The following is a 19,644-nucleotide window of genomic DNA, read 5'->3' on the forward strand; positions in this document are numbered from 1 at the left end:
TAATTCACCACCCCAAAATGCACCATGGAGCAGGCAAGTGTAGAGACTACCTATAAATCAGTGGTTAGTATGTTTAGCTGGGACCTGGGTGTTGCAGCTCACCGGGGCTGTGGCAGACCTTGATCGGTACTGTTGCCCAACTGAGAGGCTGCTTCAAATGTAATCTTTTAAGATGAAAAGGAGGAAGTGTCCAGCTTTTCTCAACATAGTGTCTCCAGAACACTGTCTCTGGTGTTGCTTTTGGTTTATGTTAACTTTAACATTGCAGACTGACCTAAATCTGTTTTCCAGTGAGCAGCACAACTCATGAAACCCACCTCATTCTGCATTAATCACACACCAGTGCCAAAGAAGGCTTGAAAACATGTAACCTTTTTCCCAGTGAGGGAACAAACAAGGGTTCTTGTTTATCCTAAGCCATTTTCATCACCTCTGAAAAGTTGGTATCTGGAGATCTTTGCTTAATGGCTGAGTTAGCTGTAGTCAGCCAGAGGGCTCAGTCCTCACTGAGATTGGCTCGATGACCATGGGCAGAAGGACTTGTTCCATGTCCTTGGGCAGCTGGGCTATAAACTAAATAGAATCCTCCTACATGAGGATCAACCTGTTCAGCCAATTAACTCACAAGTGTCTTATCAAGGAGAACTTGAGTTTCATCATGGACTGATGAGCATTTAGAAGAGCACCAGATAAAAGGGATGTGTTCTTGGGAACACCATTGCATAGTATGATGCCTTTGACTACTGGGGGAAGGAAAGGAGTGAAACAAGAGGATGTTGGTGACAGCACAGTAACAGTTCTGCTTTACATACAAAGTAAAGAACATTGTTTGGGCTAGTGGGAAAGGTAGTTTGATAATTTCTCAGTGAAAAGCATTATAACTTGACTTCTCTGATATCTGTGACAATAAGTATCATCAAACCACAAACTGACCACTCAGAAGGACTTCTGCAACATGTCCCTTCTTCTCATGTCCCAAGGTGGGATCAACAGTCCTCATGATGTGTCCAATGCTGTTTGCTCAACCTGCTTTTCCTGACTGTCCAGAAAATTCAACTCCCTGTCTCCTCTATGATGTCCCAGGTTGTAAGATAGCTGTACAATTGCAAACTCCTTTCTTGGTGACTTTATGGAATGCTCTGCCTACTCTCAGGTATGATGCTATTGCATTTAGCATGGAAAGGATTGAAAAACTTATAAACCAGGTCTCATGTTGTCATACATTTTCCCTACAAGCAGCGAGTTAGTTGAAAGATTGACTCTCTGAAGGGTATTTGCCTCCAGGAATTTGTATTTGATGGAAGGAATGTCCTTGTCTGGAGGGGAACTGTTTTGTTTGGATCAAACTCTAGTTATATTTGTGAAACAGAAGGCAACAGGACAGCCTTCAGCAGTGGGCTCAGTAGATGAAAAAGGCCTGTTGTTTCTCTTGCAAGGGAAAGGTACAGAAGTGGTAACAGCCATGGTTAATTTGTTTGGCTAATGAACCATTACAGAGTGAGACACTGGTCCTTTGGTCTTACAGTGTCACCAGTGAACTGTCCCAGTGCAACAGCTGCACTGTGCTGGCTAGCATCCCAGACTTGGCCCACATTAACATTTCATTGAAAAGGAGAATGAGGGTGTCAGGCTGAAAGGAAACCCCTAAATGCACTGTGTTTCTTTTCACAGTGGAGCCAATGGAACTTTGTTTTGGAGGAATGGTGACCTATAATGCTGTAACTTAAAAACCACAGAGGTAACCCTTCAACTGAGTGGTTTTGTGCAGTAACTACCTATTTGAAATAAAATTGATAGAGTCATAATTACCTCCGGAAATTAATAGGGTGAATAATTCTTTAGCACTGTCTTGAAAGCAGCTCTTTCCAGTAGTGGCCAAAGTGCTCTAAATTTATATGGGATGAAGATAATGAATTATTTCTAACAATGTTTGGGTCCTTCTCATTTCAGTGTTTAAACTCCAAAGAGGCTCCTCAGAGCCTTGACAAAGTTTAGATCATCTCAGCTCTGTGAAAGCCAGTAGCTTAGATGTGAAACAGCAGGAGGTGTGATGTTTCTGCTGGTGTAACTGGGAAATAAATGGTCCCATGGAAGTGCTGCCATTGCCCAAATGATTAAGATTGACTCAGCAAGGATTTCTCTTTCTCAGGGTGGGTCTTGAAGGCAAGTTTCCCAGCTTCCAGGTGCATGCTTGAACAATGATACTGGCTACTGTTTTCTGTTTGTCTCCACTGTGTCCTCTTCCCCATGAAAACAGGGAGTATTCCTGTTTCAAACAAAGACAAACCATCTACTTTTCAGGAGTGAGGTGTTTTTTTTTTTTTTTTTTTTTGTATTAACTTACTTTTTTGTTTAATAATCTTGCTTAATAATAAAATTATACAATACCACAACTGGTAGAATAAGATTTTGATTACACTATGCCTTTAAATAACTGCCAGCCCAATAAACTGAGCAATAATCTGAAGAATGGAAAATGTCTAGAAATCACCAGAGAAAGGAAGTGCTTTCATTACTGTTACAGTCTAGAGAAGAGTGTAGGCTGGAAGCAAAACCTGTCTTCTGTTAGCAAAGTATGGCTATTGCAGAATTGAAAATGTATCAATTGAAAAAGTATTACAGATCCACAAGGTTGCCAGAAAATGAGCTGAAGTGTATGAAGTGCATGAAGTGCACTGTCAGGATGCAAAAGACATTGGAGTGACATGTAGTGTGCAGGAGGAACCCTTTCTCTGACTCCAGATGCAACGGATGGAGGTTTTTGTACCTAGTGAATCTAAGCGCTGTTGAATGAGTCAGGTAAAGCTTCTGGTTGTGGGTTAAGGATACTTCTGCATCAGGTCAATAATTTCATTGTACACATGTAGAGGTGCATCCAATCCCCAGATGAAATCCAGGTGTGCCCATTCAGGAATCTTCTTGTGATAGCTAAGCTTCTTGATTTTAGACAATAAAATGGCTGCATCCTTGGGATCTGCGAGCAGGTCTTGTCCCCCAGTCCATACTGCAGTTGGTACAGTCATCTCTTCTATGTTGTAGAGAGGAGGAACAGTCTGGAAAACAGTACAGGGATGAGTGTCCAGGAGAGCACAGCAACTTTAAACATTCATCTGGGGTTTTCTTCTGCCACTGCTCGAAGTAGAGGTGTGTAAACCAAAGAGGAAGGAAGTCTCCTTGCTTGCCTTTTCTGTCTGTGCTCACAGGGATTATTCAACTGATAGCACAGCCAAAAGTAAAACACCTCCTGAGCTGACAAAGAGTTATTGTTGAGTCTTTGCCCTCTCAAGTGGGAATCTTAGGGCAGGAACCTGAAACTAGACAGATGTCAGGATGCCTCTGGATAAACCCCCACCACGGTCCTTTTGAAGTACTGTTCAGTCCCAGAAGACATGGGCTAGAGAGAAAACACAACGTGCAACAAGGATGAAAAGGATCATGAATGGCTTCTGTAGGAGAGGGAAAGCAGCTTAGGGCTGCTGTGTTTGGAAAAGAGACACCAGAGCAAGGACAGGAGACAGGTTTATACAACCACAAATGGTATGAAGAAAGAGCACTGTAAGTAATTATCCCAAACACAAAACCTAGAAGGCATCCCATGACTTTCCAGGAGCAAGCAAATTCAAGGCAAACCAAAGGAAGCTGCATTTCATGCAAGTAATCATTAAAACATGTAACTTGTAATGACAGGCTACTGTGGAGACCTAAAGGATAGGAGGGTCAAGGATGGGATTAGATTGTTGAATAGAAAAGGTGTTCCTCAGGGTCTGCTTGAGGACAAAGTCCTTTTGTCTCTGGCTGCCAGAATCTATGGGTGGCTGCTAGTTTTCCAGTTTTCCTAATGTTGTCATCTGTTTCAGTTACACTAGAAGGCAAGATGCTTTTGTTATTTTCTGTGTACTCTTCTTTTTCAAAGTTATTTTCCTTTTTTTTCTGCCCTTACTTCCTCTTATTCCTATTGATCATTTCATTGGAAATTTTTTTGTCTTCCTCTCTCTTTCTTTTAAAACGTATTAAATTTATTATTGCCCCTAGTGCTTGGATGCTTTGACTTCCAAACTGAAAAGCAATAACATTTTCATTTACTTATGTTCTGAAAATGTGTCTCCTTCTATGTTCTTGCTCTCTTCCTGTGTGTTTCTGTGCTGTCCGAGGTTGCTTCACCAAGACATACCTGTTGGTATTTTTCCATGTTCTTCTTTGAACTGCCCCAGTCATAAGCTTGGAACTTCCCCGAGCGGGCCTCCTAAGAGGATGAACAAGAGCAGGGTAGTTATAAAGCCAATGTTTGGGAAGTTTTTGTGTTCTTTCCCTGATGAACCTCTGACTCCAATCAAAAGCCCCAACAGAAGTTCTTCTAAGAACTATGAAAGAGTCGATAGTAAATTAATTAGAAGTGTCAAAAAGTGAAAAGAGTCAGATGTTGTTGTCATAACAAAAGAAATTCACATCTTCTGCAGACAGATCCAAGGATGTCCTCACAGGCAATTTGTTCAAGTCTGTAAAACTGCTGTTAACAACTGCTGTCAACAAGTCCATCTCAGTGCTACTGTCTTGTCCTATCCTTACAGTCATGCTGCCAACACTCAGCTCTGTGAAGTTAGAAGTTACCTTTTTTAGTTCTTCCCCTTCTTGGCTTTACCTACAGCATAGGTTGCTCCTACTCTGAGAGACACCTGCGCCAGAATCTTGGTATTGAAATTCTGTTAGCTCCTTTAGTTGTAATAAGGACTAAGTAAGGACTACAAAGACTTAGGAGTATTACTTCTGCATGTTTATACTTGTAGTCTGTGGTTAGATGCTGAATTACATCTGAGTCAATTTGCAGAACTCCCCCCACTCTGCTTTTGTAACCCTTTTTCTTCACAGAAAAAGTCTAGGTCATGGTTACAGAAGCAATTTATTCAAACCTACTTTCTAATGTAGATCTAATGCAATCTCACAGCCAAAAGTATAATTTTATTTTGAGTAAGTGCCTGTGCAGATGTCACTCAGACATCTGTGTGTTTGCTTTGCTGAGAAGGGCACAAACACTCCTGCAATTTCTGTGTGCTCCCAGCTGCTTCCAGTGCTGCTCCAGAGCCCGTGGTGCTGCCAGCAAACCTCGGATGCTCAGAGTGTGAGCCCAAAGACAGAAAGGCAGCTCCCATCAGCACTGCAGCTGAAGAGGTACTATGGCAGTACCTTGTAGGTAATGGATATAAACAGTTCACTAAATAAAGTATTCATTATTTATGGTTCTACTGCTGTTCAGACACTGACAGCCTTGGAAGTGAGAGAAGAAACTACAAGGGTTTTAATAGTAAAATGTGACAATTTATGTGGCAGCCTAAATCCTGCTCATTTCTTGACACCACATTGGAAACATGACTAATTTAAGGTAAACTCCCTACAAACAGTGGTCCTAATTTATAAAAGGTACCAGATACAAAATAAGAAGAGTGATATGTACAGGTGCACACACAGCCTACATATTTTTACTCAAATGTAGCTCTTCATTGTTGGCTTCAAATGTACCTGTATCACATAGAGCATTTCTACCCTGCTGGCAAAAGAAGGAGCAATGAAAAATAGTGTTCTGAACTGAGTTTTCAGTTGCAATTCACAAGTTGCATGTGTTTCCAAGAAGTTGGCAATGGCTTCACAGCTGGTTATCTCTTACCTCTCTAATCAGCTCAAGGTGAGTACCCATCTTATCTTTAAGGGGATTGCTCATACCTGACTCCAGTGGACTATGTTCTGCACAGAAGTTCCAGCAGAGGTTTGGGCAATATACACGTTGATTCGGTTCTGAAAGAAAATATTCAATGAGCATTCTCTTCTTCCCTTCTATGCAGATGTGCATCAAAAGATGTACACTGCTACAGCAGTGTCATGTGTCAATTAAACTAACAGAAATTGGAGTGGCATGATTGGAGACTCCCTCAGATTTACTTCACATGTGGGAGTATGTCAGATTAGGAGTAGCACTGAAAGAGCAATCCCCAACCAGAGCATTTTCCAGGATGACTAAGAATCTAAAAGAATCTACAGGTGAGAAGGAATGAATAGAAACCCAGCAATTTAGACCCCAATCTGTGTGGTGTTTTTCAGAATTCTGTATCAGATTCTGTGTGAGAGAGGATCACTGTTGGACAGAACAGCAAAGGGAAATGCAATTTCCTGATGAATGCATGGATATTTTAAATAAAACACACCCTAGTACTACAGGGGTTTCTTAGCAAGCTGATGTGTGATCCTTCCTCAGTGAACACTTTCTGAGGCATTTTTTGAAAAATGTTAGAGCAAAATTTTGACTCCTAGGTGATCTGTCCTACAGCTGGACATAGCATGAGGTGCCCAGGTACATCCTAATACTCTCCTACCCTGATGGTCCAAGGCTTGGAGAATGAGGACAAGGAGGAATATGCGTGTTCCTTTCTGTGTTGCAAAGTGAAAACATGAAGCAGGTAGACTTTTCATTTCTTCTTTTTCAGTATGCCAGCATGTGAAATATCTCTGATGAGACCAGTAGCCACAGTATGGACCATGATATGGTGCCCTGGATGAGGTCTGTCAGAAGGCAGACTGCAAAATTCTGGGGGGCTCTGAGCAGCTGTCAGCTGCAGAACTGGTGCCAAATGTTCTTCTGAGGGGAGAGGCAGTGGTTCCCTGCTAGACATAGGGCAATCAGCAGATACTGCTGTCCAGTAGTGGGGACTGTTCCCTGCAATGCAATACTAATAGAAATTCAGGATTCACACTACAGGATAGAAGGTGAATTTGAGGAGCATAAGCTTAAACTCTCAGTAGAGCTGACAGAAGTTATACGTACCACATCAATGTTTTTCAGGTTACAGCCACCCAGATTGAAGAAGACACTTCTACAAAGCCTGGCGAAAGCTCGGTGACTGCAGACAGGGGCTATTATCCTTGTTAGACACTCGGTCTGGGGAAGGAATTCTCTGTTGCCAAGCATGCCCTGTGAAATACAAAGGTAACAGTAATTTAGGAATATACACACTTCTCTAGCAATTTCAGTGGATCTTACTCACCTTTTCTCCATTTGTCAGATGATGTTCCCACAAACAAGCGAGAAATTACTTGGTTTTCCATTGCATCAGCCTGCTTGGCATTACTCAGTCTGGGTTACATCACTTTTAATGAAGAGATATGTTACATGTTAACTCCAATTCATAGTTTAAGCTTTTATATCAGTTGTGGCTTTGCCTGGAGGAATCTTGGAAACCTTTGGGGATCTGCATCTTTGTACCTCCCTGGGTGACCTGTCCCTGTGCTGTACCGTTTCCTTGCGCTGAAAGCTTTTCTTATTGCCCTGTCTGAGCTCTCGAAGGCCTCACCACAAGGTAAACCTGCCCACATGCAAATGAGTTGACTTCACAAAGCCCTATATTTTCTATTTTTCCATTTTAAGAGCTGAACAAACAAGTATATGGTTAAGCAGTGGAAACCAAAATATCACACACCTTGAGCATTTTCTCAGGAAGGTAGAGGAGTTTTGTTGCTGGGCCTTTAGCATACTTAATAGCAGTGACAGGTGCCAATGCAAAGTAGAATTTGATTTTTTGAGCCAGCTCTGGCATTGTTGAAAATGCAATGAAAGCTGAAAAAAAAAAAAAAAAGAGGAGTTAAAATGCCATATTTTTACAATAGACTGTTTTCAGTATTAATATATATTCTGCACTTTCAATTTATAATCAACCTTGTTAGTTTTTCAGAGACTATGGTCCAACCTAGATTTGTATGTAATCCCTCCTCTCCATAAGTTACCAGCTTGTAGAAGTTTTCCCCTTCTCAGAGAAACTTCTTTCTATATTTTGCAGCTTTCTTCCAGACTTGATTAAATATAGATGTACATTTCTGATGTACATTCATGTATTTCTTATACTGTTGGGAGGAAAAGTAATTTTTCTTCCCGTCAATCCAATTTTGTATTTTCTTTTTTCATGTGTACATCTGGTCCAAACTGGCCAACCTCTCTTTCTATACTCTCATCTTCCTGTTTTGTTTATTTTGGTGAACTTATCAGCTGCTATTGGGCACACCCTTGCATCTTGGAAAGAAACAATTTGCAGGGGCCACGCACAATATTTTCCAGTATAATTCTTATAATTCTTAACAGATTTCCAGCAGCAGTGCATTTGATCCATTATGCTTCATTATCTTTGTAATAAATTTTAAATGTCTACAAGTTGAAAATTGCTTATACTAACACAGTATTTCACAACTACAAAGAGTTAATGAAAACTTCAGTACATCCAGTAACTCAGTATCTTAAATCACATTTTACTTCTGTTTTCTGGAAGAATTCCTCTCTTCCTCTCTTAAGGTACTTACCAATGGTAGTACCTTGTGAATAGCCAATATAGTACAACTTCTCCTGTCCTGTTTTCTCCAAAATGAAATTTATTGCTGCTGGAAGATCAAACTTTGCCATCTCATCAAAACTGCAGGCGGGAGATTGAAAGAGAGGCATGCATAAATTAAAACCCAGACTTTACATTGAATTAATATTTTTATTAGTAGCTTGTCAGCAAAGAAACAGTCTGACCGATTTAGTGAATTATTAAATTGTTCTGAGTTCTTTGTTTTTCTGGCACTGGATATGGAAGATATTACTCAAGATTTTTTTTGGGTTATTGTATTACACAGACTAGTGTTTCTAAGTAGCTGCCAAAACTGGCTCCAGGACTGAAGCACAGCTTGGAGATGGCCTGTGCAGGTTCCTCTGAGTCGTTCTGCTGCTATGCCTCTAGTTTGAAGAACCTGTTCAAGCAGTAATTAAAGTCATCTCCATTACTATTACAGTTCACATGCTTTTATAGGGGCACCTCAGCAAAAGCAAATGCAAAGAATCCTTATTAAAAAGTAGCATATGCAAATCCCTGTAAATAAATATTTAAGGATATCCCCTTCAGTGGTTCTGTCTACCTAAAAGCCCAGAATTCATCTTGATCAATGGAATACTTCTGATGTTTTCTTGACCAGCGATTCCCTCTGCTATTTCCCATCCAAACGTCAAATCCAGCATCAGCCAGCAGGAAGCCCAAGCTGTTGTTGGGCAGATTTGTGACCCAGTTACGAGCATCTCCCAATAATCCATGCTGGAGAAACACAGCAGGTCTTGAAGCTGAAAAATAAAGCAAAACCAAAACAGTTTATAACTGTTTTTATCTTTTCATTTCCTGGTTGTTCAGAGACATTATTGTCTCATATTCAATACTAGTTTTTTTTCCTGAATCAACAAATCTTAAGAACAAAACCCCTCTTTCTGTAAGAGACAACTTCTAAGCTTCTGAAAGAATTTATGGAAAGATCTGCCTGACACCACAGAAAACTAACTTGGCACCCTCTGGTCATTGTTTGTAGAGCTCAGACACATCAGCTTGAGATTCACAACACTGATAGAGAGATGAAGGTGTGGGATTGTTTTCAGAGATTTCCTTTACCCAAAATATGAATCAGACACTGATACTAACCAGGTGTAAACAAAAGCAAAGCAAAATTAGAAGCTGGAAAAGCTTTTGCAAAACAAGCTGATTAGGCAACCTTTATCCTATTTTTAATTTTTTAAAAGGTTTTACTCATCAACTCTTACTAGGAAGCATATACTTCATACTATGGTGGATTTTTATTATAAATAGGTGCTTGATATTAATTTTGTAGATCTTGCAGGTTGTTCAGGGCAGCCAGAACTCTTTGCTAAAATTTCACTCTTGTATACATGAGTGTATACATGAAAGTATACATGTATTTGGTGGATGTTTTAAAAATACAAGTTATCTCTTTTGAGAATATGCCCTATCTATGGTGGTGTCGTGCCATATTAAATAACTGTACCTGGGCTTCCTTGATTCTGAGTACCATAAGGGATTCTGTTAATGGTAATGGTATAACCATCTTCTGTCATCACTTCATACTCCTCGCTGGGGTACCCTTTGTAAGTAATGAGCTCATTCTAGGAGAGAAGGTACAAATGCATTTGCTTGCACAAGTCCATTTCATATAAGACAGTCACAATGAAAAAATGTTAGAAATCAGGTACAGCTGGGGATTTAACCTACATACATTAAGCATCTGAATATATGTAACCCTAAAGCAACAACAAATTTCCTTTTTTCTTTATATCTAGGAGTTTACTACCTGGTTAAAACATGTCATATAAAATCTGTATTACACTCCTGCCATGCAATCATCACAAGCCCTTGCATTCTGGTGATATAAGAATCCCCATAAGCTTCTAGCAGGACCTTATGAGCTGAGATGAGGTGTGTGGCTGAGACGAGGAGCTGTCTGGGTGCAATGCTTCTGATTTGCTTTGATACAGCCTGGAACTAGCTTATTTAAACTACCTTCAGGGAAATCCAGACAGCTTCACAACTACAGTGTGGTGAACAGCATAGAGGCAGTGAGCACTGCTGAAAAGCTGACTACATTATAGAAAAAAAAAAAGATCAGGCATTTGCATAGTTGTAAGGGAAACTAGTACAGCCTATCTAAAGCTCTGAAGTAAATATTACTTTTGACCTGCAACGCTCTATCCATTTTGTTACAAAAGAGTATTGGTTTTTATAACTTGTAATCAGAGAATTACTCAATGTATTTTGCCATGCAGGATAGAACCTCCAAGATTTTAACAAACAATGAAATTCCTACGCAAGCTTGCTTGGCAAGAGGTGTTTTTCTGAAAAGCTGGCCATTTCTGGTCTCTGCTGGTCACCACTAGTTGTTTACAGACTTCATTGCTGATGAAATGCTGACATTCCATATAGTCTTTCTTTTAGATAGGCAGGTAGTGCCAGTAATAGCAAGCTGGTAACTGATATTTAAAAGGAAAACAAGTCTGGAGATTTACTATTTGCTTTAATTTCTACCAGAGAGAAGATGGGCTGTTACACATGCAGGCAGAAGAGAATAGAAGAGAAAGCAGTGGTATATACAATGACTAGAGAGGATAGGTTAAACAAAGGCAGCTTATCTACCCTGTTATTTCTAACACTTAGAAACCCCTCTGCTGTAAGTCATGCATGCCATCCATCCTCAGGTCACTCCATCAACCAACTTACAATACTCATAAAGGCTTCAGGATCCACAGCTCTCTTCATTCTTCTCAGTTCTTCTGAATAAATAACTCCCTGAAACAAATATGTCACAGCAACAAACAGCCATATCTTCTCCCTAAAAAATCCAATATATTAATCTGTCAGTAGTTCTCCTCTGCACTTGCAATCCAGACAGGTTCTGTACTTTTCTGATGAGGACAGTGCTGTCTAATAATGAATGGAGCCAGTCTGGTACTCCCTACTTGTTAATTAAATGGAACAAAGCTGACTTCAAACACCTGTCTGAGGGTGTTGGGCAGCAACCTGGATTCTGCTCAGGTTTGGGCTAGGATGTTGCTCTTGATCAAGGCAAAAGTATCAATGGATCTAAGAAAAGGAGTAAAGCTTCTGGAGAAATGAATTTCACCCATTTGTCCGAGAAGTAGGTCCCTTGCATTACCATACCATGCATTTGACCTTTAGGTGAATTAGGAAACATTTCTGGCTAACTCTGTGAAACCCAGAGTTATTGGGTAACTCGTAAGTAAATCAATCATTGTCACAGTGAAGATTTCAAAGTGGAGATAACCAAGTTGTTGGATAGTTAGTGGAAAAAAATAAAAACAATTGCAAATAAAAGAATTAAAATGTTTATAATTAAAAAAAAAAAATCTTAAGAATGTAAATAAAGCAGTTCTTTATATTTGCAAAATTTATACAAATCTGCTTAATGACAAAATGTATCCACTCCATGGATAAAGGAAAAGAACACTTAGCTACATGCAATTGCTAGGTAAAGACTGAGTGCAGGGACCAGGATCCAGTTTTGTTAAGCAAGAAAGGAACAAAAAAACCCCTGAGAGGTAGTTGTCCTGCTTAGAGGCACACACAGCTGCTCCATTGTCTGTGAAGACCTACATACGCTTGGCTCAAAGAAAATGCAGTGGTAGTATTAGCATCTACACTATAGAACCCCCCAGAAGCCACACCTAAACATCTGTTGTCCCAGTGATAGATCTTTCAGTCAGACTGATTCAGCCAAAAAATCTATTGCATTTATTGTTTTTCTATTCAAGAAGACTTTTAAACTATTTTCCCCCCAGATAATATGAATAGCATTTTTTTTTTTCTTCTCACAGAGCAACAATTTATACACTTACTTCCTAGCACTGCATTCTGGTACAACCTGTGTGTTGAAAATGTGTAGCTCCTTTTGTAGAAAAAGGGACTTTTAGAAACCTTTGTTTTACTGAGCTATCACCCTTTCTTTTTGTTTAAAGTCACCACTTTCTGATTCTCTCTCTTGCCATTTTCCCAGAGTTACCTAAATTCAGGCTAGGTGAGCCAGGCCTGAATCTCTTTAGGCAAAAGTAATCTTGCAATAAATAGCCATACTTTCACCTACTTACAAGCAAAACAACACAATGAAATACATTTGTTCCCAAAGAGTAAAGCAATTCCTCAAGCTCAGGTTTCATACCATCTTTTGCAGCTCCCGTGAAGCCTTCACCAGTTTTGGATCATAAATAAATCAAAGCATTACTGACCTTGTGCCCAAAGTCATGTGTTTGGCTTAGCAGCTGTGGCTGCAGAAGAATGAAAACTCAATTCCTCGCTGTTTGGAAGTGGTGCTGGCAGTGAAAGGATGGTCATGCACTGTTTTTTTCCCCAATCATGCAGCAACTTGACAATAAGCCTCTGTTTCTTTCCCACTACTCATTCCTTCTACTGTCTCTTCAGCTTTTCCCTGATGCAGCACCAGAGAGGGGTGACTCCTTTTATTCTCAAACCTCATGCTTTTCAGCTCCTTAGCCACCACAGCTATAACAAGGCTCCTCTCCTATCACAGATTGCTGGATTTTTAAGGAGAATACCAGCCTCTGTAGAGTGGCAGAGCAGGATCAGGAATTTTGAAAACAAATATATTCATAGATATACCTTATCATACCTAATGAAATTGTCAATAGATCTGCAACAATTTTCTCTCTTACTAACAACCTACCAATTCCAGCTTCTCATGTTATCTGGAAAGGAAGAAAGGAACTCTGATACCTCTACAGATGTTACTGCACATATTTTTGTTTTATTTTTTAATGCTTTGGTTGCTGTTCCACAATTCAATGTTGTTGCTGGAGTGGTTTCAGGAGATTTTCCTCCATTTACATTTCACTTCTTAAATGGCCATAGAATTGAACATTTAGGATATTCCATAAATGAATAGTTATGAAACTAGAAGACTTTTCTGTAATCTGTATAGACTTGGAAAACATTGCAGAGATGGGCACATGTGTGTCAGTGGTCTCAAGCTTACTCTGAGCAGGCCAGAACTGTTCAGCACTGGAAATTAGGTAGGCCTGAACAGGGAGTCCAGACAGGTCCTCTTTAAGGCATTCAGGACAGTGACCTTTTAAAGTCTCTTATTTTTGTGGAGGCAAGCCCCATGCAGCTGTGTTCCACCATGAGTGATGTCCTCCCTACAACAATACAAACTTTGCAGAAGTATGAGTGAGGATCTTTTCTGGTTTTCCACTTGTGTATCCTGGTATGAAGCTGGTAGGTTTTTCATCCTGCATGTTCCAAGTATTTTTAAATCTTGAAACTAATTATTCTTTCTTGTTCAGTTCCCAATTTTTATTCCTCCAAATATTCTTTCTGTCTCACAAATACTGTTCATCCACATAGAACAGATCATCTCAAACACTGAGATGAACATTGACCAAGGTTTTGAGCAGGATTTGATATTTCTATTTATATTATAGCATGCATGCCTTCTTCTTGCAGTACTGCCTCTGGTTAGGATCAGAAATATTTAATATATCCTCAGAAGTTATTTTCTTTAGTATTTACAGATCAGAAAGAAATATTAAAGAAAATCTCAGGAGAAGACCTGTTCCTACAAAACTTGTTATCAGGCTTTCAAAGAGAAATAGAAACATCTGAGTTCAGTTTCTGGCAGCAAATTAGGAGAGGAAATGATTTTCAAAGAGCTAGTTTAGAACATAGAGTGTTTTCAGATATTGATTCTACACACAGGATGGGATGTTTTCGAATCTTCTCATTATTTCCTTTATATAGTCCAAGTTCTTTCATCTTTCCTGTAACAAAAGCAGGTTTCAACTTTTTTAAATTCTCAGTGTCTTTTGAAGCTCGACAAGAATTTCATGAGTGAACTGTTTAAATGTTTACTTGCCTTTGAGTACCTCATGCTATTCTAAGTCATTAAGATGTGCTATTAACTCACTGTGAACAAAGCCAGCTTCATTCTTTAGTGCAAAACAATGCTCCAATTACAGAAAAAATCACTAAAACGTTGTATACACATGGCATAATACCATAAATAGCAAATGACTGGATAAAGTCATTGCAGGCAGTATGTATTTCAAGTGAGTGTTTGAGATGGGAAAAGAAGGTGAAGGGTTAGTGTTGGGCTGAATTCTTTAAAACCAGACATGCGCACTCTGTTGTAAATCATCAGGTTTCAGTGGAAGTTACTCACACTATAATCAGGTATGGAATTCAGTGGAAATGCTTAAAGGTTGAGATGTTGCTGTCAGAGTTGTGGCTGCATCTTCACAAGTGTGGTCATATGTAAATGAACTTTAAACTGGTCAGTCTAGGTGCCCTTATATAAATAAGTGCCTTTATATAAATTTTTCTCTACATGCTCAGTTTATGAAGCCTCAACTCTTTCCAGTGCTTTTTATGGATAAAACTCCCATCAATGTACAGAATATCATCCCTAGCATTTTTGTGTTTTCTGTAAACTCTTTGCTCTCCCCATTCTCTCCTGCTGCAGGAATTGGACCTGGCTCTGGAAATTACTTAGGAATGGAAGATATTTTTATACAGCTGAATATAGCAGTTCATCATGGATCAAATATGTCCTTTTGGCTTCTTCATGCAGCTAGTGAACGTAGTTATCAGAAATGTTTGGCTATTTTAAGTATGCTAAGGAGGGCCTTTAAGGAGAGGTATGCTTTACTGAGAGACAGACTTGTTTTTGTGGAAGTTGCCATCCAGGAGTCTCCAAGGGAACACATAGCAGCAAAAACAGAAGGATCCCCTTGTGCACTCATATGGCTTTAAAAACATTTCATGTCATAATGGTGTAAACAGTTGCTTCCTGAGAGCGAGATAAACACTGAGAACTAAGCACAGGGTCTAATAGTGTGCTCTCCACTGAATCCCTGGGACAATACCTGATTCCCACAGCATACAACAACTGCCCTCAGCCACCCACCCCATGCTGTTGCCTCAGCTGGAGTGCTGCTGGCCCCCAGCACAGGCACATTTTGGGGGTGAGAGAAGACCCTCCCTATTCAGCAATGGACCCTACACCTCCAAACAGCAAAGGAACTGCTCTCAGGGGAGTCCATACACACAGACAGAGGTGCAGAAGCATAGAGCACTAAGAAGAACAGGGACTGCTTGGGTGAGAGATTCTTCTCAGCTCTGTCAGGCCTGCAAAAATATTTCTGGTGGTCATCATCAAGGTCAATGGACTTGCCTGGGGGTTACCAGCAACTGGGCTGAGTAGCACAGTATTTGTAAGTTGTAAGTGAGTAGCTCAGCACTGGCACTTAGACCATTATGAACCTTTCCTGTGACAAAGTAAACTAAGTGTAAAAAGGAAGAGCTCATGAGGGACAGAGAGGGCTGCATACCTGGCTGTGCTGCTCACACTGCTGGTGCCTTGTCTGGAAATGTCCCAGGCAGCGTTGCCCTCCTGCTCAAGTGCCAGTCACATATAGAAGGGGCAGCTTCCACATGAAAAGCTCAGCAAGCCTGTCTGTTAACTTATCCAAAGGAAATGCAACTTGCAAAAAGAGCAATTATTTCCACAATACTTTCTGGCTGATGCTAAAGTTTGTGAAATGTCTGCAAGCCAGGACTTCTTCACCTCCAAGGGTGGATGAAGTCTGTGTTGCAATTTATGAGCTTTGCCTTGTTAAAATTGTTTTGCCTCACAATCTCACAAATGCAGAAATTTTTTTTTAATCCTTCTGCTAATTTTTGTATGAATGTATAGAGCTTTTCACTCCCACAGTCACCAGGTATCAATTATATCAACTATAATTAGAGAAGAAAGGAATTTACACATGTGCTGACACATGTGGAAAGCTGAAAATTACACATGCTTTATGTACAAGTATGCTTGTACTTGTTGCTAAATGAAGGTCTTGGCAGTGTGAATTGAGATCCTCTGGCAGAAGAACTGGGACCAGTAGGAGCACTGTGCAGGCCTTGCACTCAGTGTGCAGCAGTCTCCTGCTGAGCATGGGCCATTGAGCACTGGTAAGCACAGACTGAAGTCTCTGGTCAGCTTCGTGCTGCCATCAGCAGGAACGACCCAGGTTTTTTTAGGGGTCAAAGGGACTGTGGGCAGAGAGGCTGTGGTTTTTCTTAATCCTAAAAATTAAAGTAAGGGGTTTGCTCTGGGAAAGAAGGAAGGTGCTGGGGAGGTTAGAGACAGCACCACTAAACCTCTGTCCTCCATTCAAACTGGGATTTTTGTATACCTGTAACTGGGTTGAGTGGGGGCTGAGTTAGCAGCATCCCAGAGTAGGATGCCTGCCTTCTTTCTGCTGGAAACTTCTCATCAAATATGAATTCCATTACTAATAATTTCCATTAAGGTTTGTTCATTCTCTTAATGCATTAAAACCAATTTCCCCCTAACTTCGCACAGAATCACACAGAATCACTAGGTTGGAAGAGACCTTAAAGATAATTGAGTCCAACACATGTCCTAACACCTCAACTAAACCATGGCAACAAGTCCCACATCCAGTCTTTTTTTAAATACAGTCAGGGATGGTGACTCCACCACCTCCCTGGGCAGGCCATTCCAGAACTTTATCACCCTTTCTGTAAAAAACTTCTTCCTAATATCCAACCTATATTTCCCTTGGCACAGCTTAAGACTCTGTCCTCTCGTTCTGTCAGTTGCTGCCTGGAAAAAGAGACCAACCCCCACCTGACTACAACCACCTTTCACGGAGCTGTAAAGAGTGATAAGGTCGCCTCTGAGTCTCCTTTTCTCCAGGCTAAACACCCCCAGCTCCCTCAGTCATTCCTCACAGGGCTTGTGTTCCAAACCCCTCACCAGCCTCGTTGCCCTTCTCTGGATGCACTCAAGCATCTCAACGTCCTTCCCAAACTGAGTGGCCCAGAACTGGACACAGCACTCAAGGTGTGGCCTCACCAGTGCTGAGTACAGGGGAAGGATGACCTCCCTGCTCCTGCTGGCCACACTATTCCTGACACAGGCCAGGATGCCCTTGGCCTTCTTGGCCACCAGGGCACACTGCTGGCAACTTCTGCTATGGCAGCAGGTGAGATAGTCATGGACCTGTCTTTCCAAATTGTAAAGCACTTATTTTTTCACTTGTACCTTTATACATATTAAGAATTTCTTTTGAAACAGCAAAAGTTTTGCTGACTCATAGATCTGATCCTTTATCTTAAAACAGTGAAGATACAGTTACCAACACAAACTAATGATTTGCTCTGAGCATCAACATTGATTTTCCCACATGAAATAATCTACTGTAAACAATGAAAAATGAAATATACAGTAATTATAAAATTAAGATGATTACTTTGTACTTAGGATGCAGAATATTGTTTTGATCTTTTATAAGGGAAAAGGAACATGACAAAAATATTTTAACCTTAGCTATAGAAATGCACTTTAAATAGCAAAGCTGCTTATCAAATATAGTCTGTTTTCAATGCAAGCTTTCCCTTTTAAAGACAAAATTTGCCTGCTGACCCCAAAGTGATACTTTCCAAACCAAATGAAGAACCTACATGTTCTATTTTACTTATGTCAACAAAATGTTTCATACTCTTGCTACGTGAAGGAAGTTAACTTCTAAAATGTTAGTGCCAACACATAGTTCCACAGAGGAACAAATGAAACTTATGGACCTCTTTCAAGCTCTGCTCCACTGAATGTTGCATTAGACACCAAAAGTTTTCATTAAATAAGGGAGTATTCTTTCATTAAGACAAACAATATCAGACAAGGGCATAATTCTTACTATCCCAAAAGAAATCCATGTCTTTTTGATGATCAGGATGACTTCTTTGCTTTGGAAGCATTTTGTGAAGGGTCTTGAGGCGGGAAGATCCCTTTGCAGAGGAGTCTCATGGCTGTTTCACTCCCCTGGAGCAGATAGTAGTGGCCATCTGAAAAGTAGTCAGGTCCCAAGATCTGTGTAAGAGGACACTCTGTCCCTCTTTGCTAGTGGGACTGTCAATCTGCAGAGGAGAGGCTCCAATATTAGAGGAGAACAGGTCTGAAAAGCTGGTAATTTGTATTTTCCTTTTGAAAACCAACAGGACAACTAGTCAGGTCTTCACTGTCCAAAAAGTTGTGGTGTGGTGATCCTCAGGCTGTTTCTGGTCTGAGCTGGCAGCAGCCCTACAGAGCAGCACACAGGGGTACCAGCTAAGACCTGGCCCTGGCAGCATCAATTTTAGCGTCTGTATCCCTTGCACTGTGCCCCGTCCCTCAGCTGGCAAGGCTGGGCTGGAATCTCCCTGCTGCAGCAATGCCCAGACAAATCAGTCAGCACTGGTTGTATCCACAGTCTTGCTCAGGTCATCCTGACATCTTGAAATGAGTGTCTGGTGTCCGTGTCTAAGGACTGGGACACTGGGCCACTCATCACTGTTATTCGATCTTCTCAAGTAATTCTGATCTCCAGGGCTTTTGTTCCTTCCTGTGCTTCAGCTGGCACCTCCAATTAGGAGGATTTTGTGCATGAACTGTTCCTGCTACATGTCTGAACAGCTTCTAAGCTGCAATCTTGATAATATGAATAAATATTCAAATAAGTATATGAAAATTGTGGCTGAAATCCTTCCCTTTGTGCCCTAAGGGATGCCAGATTTTTTTTCCATATAAAACATAAATCATGTCCTAATTATGAATTGTACTGAAAGAGACTTTAGAAAATGGATTACTGGAGATAAAAATGTCATTGTTTTTTGCCTCAGGAAGAAGAAAATATCTGAAAGAAATATTTAAACAAAATTTTAACAGGTAGGTAAATTCTTACAGTTAGCAATGCTGTAAAAAATTTAATTTGATCCTATCAGAATTCCTCATTGTTTAATAAATAGTTCCCTGAGCACTAGATGAGGCCACCCTCGTTTCCTGTCAGTTTGTACCCTACAGTTGATTGCAGGCTGCAGTAAAATATTTAGAGTATCTCTTGCTCTTCTTCCTCTTCTAATTTCCTAATCATGCTGCATTCCTTACTGGTCAGGACACTTGCAATCTTTCTCTTCTAGTTTGTCAACTTTTTGTTATCAAACAACAAATCCTTAATTATTTTGTGCAGGACTATGCTGAAAACCAGGGAACATGCAGACAAACACGCAGCATAATCTGCTGAACATTGATCCCTTAGGAAGGCAGCTGAACCTTCCTCCCTTAAACCTTTGAATAAAATTACAGTATGTTTCTATACTCCTGCTGGATTGCTCATCTTCATGTTTTGAAAATGGATTGTGCCATTGCAAAACAGAACTATTTTTTAGACTAGTATAATTTTCAAATAATGAAGGCATGCACAAGTACTTTTAATAAATG

The 19,644-nt window shown here is 40.3% G+C and overlaps 1 protein-coding gene across 1 annotated transcript; it reads right to left on the reverse strand.

Annotated features, from left to right (window-relative positions):
* Positions 1-2,366: 2,366 nt before the first annotated feature.
* Positions 2,367-18,138, reverse strand: LOC128791373 (lipase member M-like). Its single transcript, XM_053948994.1, has 10 exons — positions 18,086-18,138; positions 11,064-11,175; positions 9,838-9,955; positions 8,929-9,127; positions 8,335-8,444; positions 7,464-7,600; positions 6,812-6,958; positions 5,716-5,787; positions 4,172-4,243; positions 2,367-3,053 (listed from the first exon to the last, which is right to left on the reverse strand). Exons 2-10 carry the CDS (start codon positions 11,100-11,102, stop codon positions 2,820-2,822), a joined length of 1,128 nt encoding a protein of 375 aa, XP_053804969.1. The 5' UTR covers positions 11,103-11,175; positions 18,086-18,138; the 3' UTR covers positions 2,367-2,819.
* Between the last annotated feature and the right edge of the window lie 1,506 nt (positions 18,139-19,644).

This window comes from Vidua chalybeata, chromosome 8 (genome assembly GCF_026979565.1).
Source record: "Vidua chalybeata isolate OUT-0048 chromosome 8, bVidCha1 merged haplotype, whole genome shotgun sequence".
Taxonomy (NCBI): domain Eukaryota; kingdom Metazoa; phylum Chordata; class Aves; order Passeriformes; family Viduidae; genus Vidua; species Vidua chalybeata.

Bases quoted from the DNA above. Each gene is read 5' to 3' on its own strand.
- LOC128791373 (XM_053948994.1), bottom strand. From the start codon at position 11,102: ATGAAGAGAGCTGTGGATCCTGAAGCCTTTATGAGTATT. The intron at 8,445-8,928 runs GTAGACAGAACC...TCCCGCCTGCAG, and splicing joins GATGAATTCTGGGCTTTTAG to TTTTGATGAGATGGCAAAGT. The intron at 5,788-6,811 runs GTACGTATAACT...ATTTTCTTTCAG, and splicing joins ACCTGAAAAACATTGATGTG to AACCGAATCAACGTGTATAT.